Source organism: Anser anser (genome assembly GCF_964211835.1).
Source record: "Anser anser genome assembly, chromosome: 4".
Lineage (NCBI taxonomy): Eukaryota > Metazoa > Chordata > Aves > Anseriformes > Anatidae > Anser > Anser anser.
In genome coordinates, this window is record NC_139724.1 from 29248551 (window position 1) to 29258643 (window position 10093).

Sequence of the window (10093 nt, forward strand, 5' to 3'; positions counted from 1 at the left end):
AGTAAAACTATTCAGGTTATTCAAAGACTGACAGCTAAGCACAGAGGTTTGACTCTTGTGTATAATATGTAATCCTTAAATGTAATGAGGCAGTGTGTAATGGGAAGGATGGTAGCTGTTCCTTCACATTATGCTACTGAATCATTGAAAAAAGCAGATAGCAGTGACATGAATTAATGAGAGGAAGGCTGTTCTTAATACAACAACAGTTTGTTCCTTTAAATTTGTAAGACCACGTGTAGGCTAATGCAAATCATCTTAACCTTAGTCATATTACAACCAATTTCAAATACTTTCCTCTCTAGTTTTTCAGTGTCAGCATCCTCAGTTTTTTTCTTTAAATATCAATATGATTGCAGTTTATTCAGAGCAAGTGATCTGATAAAGATCCAGGAAATGACAAAAGCAACAGATACACCAAATGCTGTAGAGTTACCCTTTTACCACACAGAGATACAAGTTCTCCTTTTTGATACAGATGGATTCAGGGGGGTTGCACAGACAGAATAGCAGGAAAAAGAAAGGCCAAGGAAGATGGATGATGGAAGAGGTGGAGCTCTTTCCATTATATATTTTCTTTTTTTTTTTTTTACTGTGCCCTGTCTTCAGAATGAAGCTAGAACCAGGCAGCATCATTGTAAATGTTGGTCTTCCAGGAACCATAAACAGTGTCATGATTCTAGCGTGATACAAAAAAAATTGTTGGTAAAAACGTGCATAATGTTTCTAGGCATTCAGTTATCTCCCTTCTGGTACTTGTATTTTTGCTTAAGCAAAGCATTGAATGTTAGGATGAAATGTTCAGTTTGGGTTTTTTTGACTGTATCAAGCATTAGGCTTCTGTCAGGAGCGGGTCTTGAACTTCTTATTTGATCAAATTGTGGGGAAGTCAGTTAAGAGTGGGAGTCGGATGTAGTTTCTCTCTGGCCCTCTGCCTGTGGGATAGGAAACAGCTGCTGTTTTCCACTAGAGCCACAGCCGCCCCAACAGCATGTACGTATCTGGGAGTTCTTAGCACCTGGCTGCTTTTCAAAACATTTTACTGATATTCAGCACTTGGTACCCATTGTAACAACGGTAATAAATACGAATGCTTTATTTCAAAGGTGTCCTTGAATGGCCATTTTGGACAAAACTCGTGGTGGTGGCCATTGGATTCACGGGGGGCCTCGTCTTCATGTACGTGCAGTGTAAGGTTTACGTTCAGCTGTGGCGCAGGTTGAAAGCCTACAACAGAGTGATCTTTGTTCAGAACTGCCCAGACACTGCCAAAAAACTGGAGGAGAAGAACTCTTCGTGCACGCACAGCTCGGATCTCAAGGACGCAGTGGTGGTGCCAGTAGCACAGACAGGTACAAACTCTCAGCTGGCAGCTGAAGAAATGACATCTGAGGTGATGCCAGTTTGACAGAGACAGCGTTGTTTCTTCCTTGCAGAATAAGGCATAGTGTTTTCTACACTACTAATGCTGAAAGAGAGTAGAAATGACTGTGCATTTTTTCAGTTAAAAAACAAAAAAACACAAACCAAAACCCTAGAAGGAAAAAGGATCCAGCAAAGCAACTCGTTACTGTATGGAATGTGACCATTTGTGAAGTAGTTTCTCAGCTAGTCAGCAAGTGTTGTGAAAGTGGAAGTGTAGGAAGTGCAATAGAGAACAGGTTTAACAGACAATGCCAAACCAACGCGACAGCATTTCTTTTAAAATTATTATTATACAAAAAAAAAGTGGATGGCTGGGCAAGTAGACACAGACCTGCTAGAACCATTTTGTTTACAGGAAACAAAACCAAATCGTTCATCTATTTACTACTAAAAGTTGTATTTCCTATTTATCTTCTTAAAGACACACTTGAAAGGAGAACTGTTCAAGTGACACGCATTAACTGAACCGAGGTATAAAGAGCTGTGTCACAGCACCCACTCTGAGCCTCATGAAGTGACAGATGTCCGTGTGACTCCAGGGGAGCCTGAATGTTTGGGCAGCTGTGTCAACTAAGGATATTTGAAACATTTGAAGGGTAGCACTGTTTTTGAATATGCCTGAATTTTTTAAAAAATAAGCAATTCCAACCAGTATAAACTCACATCTCCATAGGCTATAGATATTTTTAACTATAGCTGTCAGCAAAACATGTATGGGGAGGAGAAAAATTGTAGATAATGCATTTAGAACAGCAGCTCAGCTGTTTATTATATTCTGTAAGAGTGAATTAGATTTTTTTTTTTCATAAATTGGATATACAACGTTTTGAGGCAAAACTATAAATGAAAAAATGCAGTTTACTGCAAAATCACACAAAAGTAAATTGCGTATTATCAAATTCTGAAAGGATGACACAGGGACAATGGAAGGTATTTTGGGTTTTATTTTTTATGATTCATGATACAGACAGGTAGAGAGAAGAGAATATACTTAGATATCTTAAAAGGATGGTAGTTTTTGTCTCCCTGTTCTGAAAAGTTAGTTTTTATCTTCCTAACTAAGAAAAGTAAATCAATGGATTCCCTCTGTACAGGTAAACTTGAGGTATTAAAGATTCAACCGTTCAGTTGTTAATTTCATGTTTTGAGCATTCTCATATAAAAATGAAGTGTGAATAGCATTAAAGAGTGCAATAGATGAATGAATGTAGATATAATACTGTGTCCAACAGGCTGAATTATATAAAGAACACATTTTGTGATTAGCTACTCATACCTATGATGTTTACCATCAGGGCACAACAGCAGGTATTGACTTGGAGTTACGTGCTGGCTTGGACAAGTCTAGGGCCTGAACATAAGATATATATTAAAAAAAAAAAAGAATTTAAAGTTCTTTTTTGGTCTTGTATTTAGGTAAACAAGAAAAAGCAAACAAGCAAGTAAAGAACCAGAGTAAAGAGAGTAAGACAGCACAGGTTCATTCAAAGGGGGAATCTGCCATAATTGCCAGTGGACTAGCCTTCTACAGAAGCCTTGCAGTTCCTAATGGTAAATTTCCTCCTCACACGTTCAAACATCTCCAGTTAAATAAATGAGTCATCACATCCTTCCAAATACGAAGAGTGCTGGGCCTAAGATGTCGTGGAGTTTATTTATTAGGTATTTCCTTGTGAATGTGTTTAATGGTTTAAAGGCTCAGGGACTACTGGCAGTAGCAGTATTAGAAGAAAAAAAAAAGTGTCTTTTTCAGAGCATTTTATTCCTCTGTTTTGGAATTGCTCGTATAATTTGGTGGTGGAATGACTGTCATTTGGCCAGACTGAACACAAAATCTTGGTGCTTGAATACACCTGAAATACGTGTTAATATTCTAAGTTACTCCAGGTGAGTTGGACTGATGTTCAAGCCGTTTCAAACGATGCCACTTGCCTTTCATGTAAAATAATTTTCCAATTATCCAGTTGCAGAATTGGAAATGTAACAGCTTCTCATTTGAAAACAGATATGTGAGTAACCAAATCATTTCTCTGTTTATAATTGTGCAGGAGACTTTACAAAGTCTTCAGAAAACCATGACAGTACTAAGGAATGCCTCATAACTGCATGTGTTTAAGATATTCTGCAAAGACATCATTTCTAAAAGTGTAAACCTATTCACTAAAAAGTAACTCTCATTATAGTTGAAGCAAGTTAGACACTTAAAATTACTAGCTGCATCTCCATGTTTGGAATTATGTTTACAATAAAACCTGATGAATCATGGCATAGTTGACTGACAAAAACAAACAAAAAAAATTAAAAACAAAAAACAGCCAGCATTATGGAAGACAACTAAGGTCTTTCTGAAATGACCAGAAAGTTTCTTGCTGTCATCTAAGTGACAGTAACCCTGCTTCTTTAGCCAACTTGTTCTTTAACCTGCTGTAATATCATGACCCCATTGAAAGTACTTTATCTCCTATTTTGACAGTTTACTGGAAACTAATTCACGCTGTTCTTTTCTTGAACAAGCATAAAATTCAAATAAAGGAAAAAAATACTTGAGGCTTCTGAAAACAGATGTATGGCATCCAGCAAAATTACTGCACGTTTTTAAAACACACCGAAGAGTCAGCAACAGAACAACTTGCAAAGTCATCTTATACTGAAAGCTTCAACTTCCAAACACTGTTGTGGCACTCAAGTACATGTGCAACTGAGCTTAAAGTTAAATGTAAGAATCGGAGAAAGACTTCAGCTGAAATTCGTCCTCTCCCTTTGAAATATTTATTCAGACTGCAGAAAAAGAAGCAAAATGAGACATTGTCTGCTAAAGTCGGCAGCAAAAGAGATTACAGCAGGTTGGAAGCAGCCCTTAAACTCTTTAAGGATTACAGTATTAGCCAGTGCACCCTTTCTCATTTTAGGTGCAGTGGATATGCTAAAGCTTTCAGGGATTTCATGCTGGGTTGGAATTTGTTTCTGTAGCAGAGTGGGACTTCTTCAGGACGGCAAGGATCTAGTCACACCAACATGCCTTAGATGCAGGTCTGCACGAGTAACGATGGTGCGTGAATACAGACCCTAGGCAGCTGCTTATCAATGATTCTTCATTCCCACAAAAAGGGTAATTTTCTGTATTAACAGGATTCTGGGCTGCAAAAACAGCTTACTGAAAGTTTTAAGATACATCCTAAGATTTTTTTTAAATGAAATGAGTACAAGATATTGAATAAAGATCAGTATCAAGCTACCTGTGTAGCCACAGTGCATCTCAGGCAAACACACTGACAGTGGAGTTTAGCTTGGCTAAACCCAACAAGGGCAGAGCCTTGCTCCAAGCTGCCATTACTGAGAAGAATTTAACCTGCATTCCCGTTTAAGCAAAGTTTTAACGAAGGTAGGTGGAAGTAAGTTGGTGTGAGATCAGATCTTGAATTTTAAGCAAGATACTTCTATCTAATCTGTGGGTATGCACGTTTCTTCTCCTGATTTAAGATATAAGCATTACAAAATTAACTTCAAACTGGCATAAATATATCACTCCTGACTATCATTAGCATTAAGAATATTCTCAACTAGTCCAATTGTGCCATTCACACACTGCTTTATCTGAAAGCGGTGCTTATTTTTTTTGTGTAGAAAAAAATAGTAAGTTCCCCATCACCAGAACAAACTATTTATAATTTCTAATAAAGCGATGACACTTATTCTATGATGAAAATATTTTACTGTGTATAATATTTGGAACTACAAGTTTGTGTTACTTGTTTAACTCCCTCTCTTTTGCAAAAGAAAAACTGTATGTTTTTGTGGCTGAATGTGTACTGAAAGACAGAAGGTAAGGGAAACAAAAGTAATATATCTGCTTATTGTTGTGAAAAAAATGTATTTGTATTAAACAAATGACCCAAATTTCTGTAGTATTCTACATTTGTCAGTCTGTTTATAGAGCATCGCATGCTGAACATATATTGGCGACACCACACTCTTGCAAGCAATGCGAACAATACACTCAGCTGCATACTCAATATTGATAAACCTGCTGGATTGGCAGGCCTAGCTTTGGGTACCGCGCGTTGGCAGAAAACACCTCAGAGTACAAAAACACTTGAGAAGAGCTATGGTTGCTTAACTTGCAAAAGGGAAGAGATATATAAGAACAGGCGTTAATGACAAAAACAACTTTTTCCATCCATAGCAAAACAGACAACTAGTACTGGGTTTCAGCTGCAGCAAGGCCAGGAGGAAGAAACGTTTCTAAGGAGCAGAGTGCCTTGGACTAAACAGTTAAATGTGACTGTGTAATGTCCAACACTAGAAATCCTTTAAGATGGGCTGGACAAACACTGCAGAGCTAAATGATTTAAAGAATCCTACTTTAGATTGTCAGAATGGATCAGGTGTCCTTTTTATAATTTTGGAATTCTACTGCGTGAGATTTTCTCATAAAAATCCGACAGAATAAATGTTTTTGTTTTCTTTTTTATGAAAAGAATATTACAGGTGTGCTTTAAAAAGTTATGTGTCCTTTGAGTCAGGTATAAACCCAAAGAAAGTATCCTATCTGTCTTGATAAATACAAGTTCCAGCCAAACTACATAGTTTTCTGAAGAGGATTGTGTCAACCTACCCCATATAGCTGTCCTAGATTGTCAGCTGGGGAGAAAGTGGGCTGAGTTTCAAGTCTTCACTGTTCTAGCTGAAATAGATCATCAAATGGCTGGAGCCTGCCAAGAATATGGTCAAACCACAGGAAAAGTGTTCTAACAGATTATATTCCCTACATCCAACAGACTGTTCATTTTGTTATATCTGCCCTAACTAGCTTACCATTTAAATCAAATACAGATTCATGAATCTACAAGATACAACACAGAAGAAACAGCATAACCAAAGAAATTTGAGTAATAAAAAATGTATTTTTGTTAACATATACAAAAATAAAACCACATTTATTTTTAGAATTCAGGGAACACTGGTGTAAGTCCACTATACCTTTTTGCTTCGCACATGAGGTATTTGCAATCCCTTGATGAAGAGGGTACCATTAGATCGCAAAACACATTTCTGTTCAGTTTGTTCTCTGCGTACGTATAAAGAAACAACGCTATACAGTACTTACTCATATGACCCCCACCAACTCCAAATAAAATACTGAAGTTGTTCTATACCTCAAATTGATCTTGATCTAAAAGCCAAAACCACACACACAAAAATACAACAATCAGCACTATTAAAAACAAAAAGCAAAGATGATGGAAGATCAAAACAATTTTTAAGTAAGTGTGTTAACTAAATTAGCAATGGCTATTTCTTTTAAAGTTGGAGTCCAACATTTTTGGATTCTAGACTCTGTCTTCATATACAGTCTTTACAGAGATGCGTATGAGTGCTACTCCAATAAAGACCGAAAACCCACATACTGTACTCTGTAAGTCTATTCCTTGGACTACTCAGGAATGGCTCAGAAAATGGTTCATATATGTTGCCTTTTGGACTTGTCGCATCCTGTTGCACACACTGACGTTCCATAAAGGAGCAGCACAGGCTTTGGTAGCGGAAAAAAGTAAAAATACAATAATGAGCCAGGTTAAGTGCCTAACTGCATGATAGCTTTTCCTCATCAGGAATGTCTGTAGTCGCACCCGTTTAGAAATGGCTTTGTGAAGCAGACCAGAAAGCCATGGTGAACAGTTCCTTTAATTCAGCCACGTTTACTTCTTACACCAAAGGATGGTAAATTAATTAATCCACTGCATAAAGCCATCCCTGAGAAGGACAGGTTTTTGTTTTGTCTCTTAAATCAACAACTGACAGCTATTTGCTTAGTGTACATGAAACAACATCAGATTACTGCTGGAATCAAAGACAGCTGCTTCGTTCCAGCTGAGACCATCAGTATGATAAGCTCTAGAATCAGAGGACAGCTCAGCTGCTGCTGAGAAAGTCTGAATATAATTCAGCCAGCTCCTCAGAGAGGTCTTAGCTCTCCAAGGCTAGCTTGAATAAAGTATACCTTCAAAAAAAGCATACCAGAAAAAAAAAAAAACACCACGGTCATTTACAGAGAATTATAATAGAGGATTTTAACGTTAAAGTTTATAACGCTTACAAGTAAACAGAATTTCAAGGTATCCCCCACGGCAAATTTGTAAGAACAGAGAACATCACAGCCATATTTGCCATTCCAGCCGTTACAGCAACTGCCTTCTAGATTTCTAAGAAACAGAGAACAAAATTCAGAACTCCTGAGAGCATTCATCCTTTTTTTTCAAGCACAAAGAAGAAACTCATCACTACGCAAAACCCTAAAGTGCAGGAATGATAGGATTATGAAACTGATGGATGAAATTCCATTATCTTGTCTCTGTAGCATAAGGCAAAATACTCCCTCTAACCCCTTCACCCAAGGCACAAACACTCCAAGTTCAGACATTAAAAATAAAATTTTCTTTCCTCATAATTCAATATATAAAGTTAAAGATGGAAACAGTTCTTTTTCATTACTTATGCAACAGGTCAACAACACAGTTTAAAAGACAGCTACACAAGCAGTGAACACATGGACTTCAAGAGAGAAAAGCCCACAAAACTCAATGAAGTCCGAATTGCAAACATGTTCTTCAAGTGTAAGCAATATTAAAAAAAAATAAAAATTCAAATCTTTGACTACATCAACAACACAAGTAACAACCACTTTTTTTATAATACCTTCTTATTCGTGAATTGTTTCAAGCAATATAGACTGTCTCATACTCTATAACTTTGTGTGACAATCTTTCTTTAAAGCATTCACCCGAATGCCAGACTAACAGACTGTTATTACAGCGACATGCTAAAACTTGTAGTTATCTTAGTGCTCATTTTATGTCAGTATTTTACCGAGTGTGGTAGGACAGCAATTTTTCCAACTTCAAAGTACATCTGATGGTGTATAGAGGACAAACTTGAAGGTACAGCTTTCTGAAAGGCAAAATCTGTCAGACCACTGAACACGTACAGAGCTTTAGTTCAGACTTACTGCCTACTGTGGTTCAGCTTCTACTGGAGTTTAGCGTTGCAGGTTTTATAAATCAAAACAAGCGGAATCCATCAATAAATTCCACTACACACCTCAGTTTTTTAACGAGGTTGAAAAATGTCAAAGGCGTGCTCTGAACTTCAGCACACCCGTTTCTAAAACACAAAACAGTGATGTGATGGCCTAGAGCTATAGCTGGTGTCAGAACATCAAGGCCTCCAGCCAGGCTCAAGACTTGCAGTCCACGTGAAGATGCACTGGGTCACTTGCTCCTGCTTCAGGCCTGTTACATTTACCCAGGTTTCTCTATATATTCATGTAAGAAGAACAGTGATTAATTCCCTATTACTATGGAATTTGGTTTCCTAAAACTTGAAATGATAGCACAGACCTACTTTGTAAAAAGGGAAAAGTTTAATACAGCTGTGAACAGAATAAAACTTAGCAGTAAAACTTGCTGCACAGCTACACAGTAAAAAAATATACACCCTGAAGTAGCTGTCAAATTTCAGAGAGCTGTTAACTATTTACCAAGACAGAGAGCCCTGTTTAACACACAGAACTGCATTAGGGATCGAGCACTAGAAAGATCATCCATCAGGAACACATATTTCCTCGTGATTACTGGGCATCTGAGCTGTGAGTGGTACAATTTCTACAGACTGTACATCTGAACTGTGACTACAAGGCAATCTAACCTGGCCTATCAATCAAAAATGTCCTGCTGTGAAATTCACCCTTTGCCTTTGCCTTTTTTTTTTTTTTTTACTTTTGCATTTCTGAAAGGGAGACTCTACTAAGAACCTTACTGAAAGACACATTTAATGGCATCTAAAGACTTGCTTCATACAGCTAGCCTGCTATTTAGAAGTCCTATGCAACTTAATTTACAAATGCACAGCTTTCTCAAAAGAGGGGACAGAAAAAAAAAAAAACAACTAAGCTAAAGAGACATTTAAAAACAGACTATATGGACTTTAATTGGCTTCTGGCCTGACTTCTTTAATACAGGGTGGAGAGAACAGCGTAATTCTCTCATTCTCTTGACAAAACATAAAATACTCAGTGCTTTGTTGACGTCTTACCAGCTGTCTCTGTTCCTGACAGATTCTCAGAGGGTACAAGGTGAAAGTTCTTCACAATTAACTGATTATCTCATTATCTGTGTATACATTTTCACCAAGCAGGTGTATTCCTTACACCTGAGCTGAATGATTTGTGCCATGCAGCACCCCATTTGGTGAGAGAAGGCCTATCACCGCTCTCCACAAACCTGTGCGCACCTAAGGACCCCACCCACCACCACAAGGGGTGTATAAAAGCTGTAACTGGGGGCCCACTGTTCAACAGGGAGCCTGCTATTTTTTTTGCATATAGTCTTGCTCCTACCAGGAAAAGGTAAGGGTTTCCCACCACAAAGTATTTCTAATAGGTGCCTGAGTCCTGTCTGCTGTATGACCAGCAAAGATGTGCTGCACTAGTCAGGATGTCAAGATGTGGGCAATTTGTCAACTTAGAAGCCTGCGTCCTAAAGAGCAGGTACAGTATGAGAGGTAAGGACACAATTAAAATACTGAATTTTATTTAGCTATGAAAGCTGTAATTGAATAATATACTGCTGCTGAATGTTTGCTCTCTAGTGTAAGTACACAGTGAGTTTAT

The 10093-nt window shown here is 37.7% G+C and overlaps 1 protein-coding gene across 31 annotated transcripts in view; it reads left to right on the forward strand.

The window, feature by feature from the left end:
• MARCHF1 (membrane associated ring-CH-type finger 1) overlaps positions 1–9414 on the forward strand; it is a 239566-nt gene extending 230152 nt beyond the window's left edge. For all 31 annotated transcript variants that reach the window (XM_083834624.1, XM_083834621.1, XM_083834617.1 and 28 more), the window contains one exon: positions 1107–9414. In XM_083834624.1, the coding sequence (XP_083690750.1) occupies positions 1107–1408 (302 nt within the window). In that variant the 3' untranslated portion in view covers positions 1409–9414. The remainder of the gene's footprint in view (positions 1–1106) is intronic.
• The last annotated feature ends 679 nt before the right edge of the window (positions 9415–10093 follow it).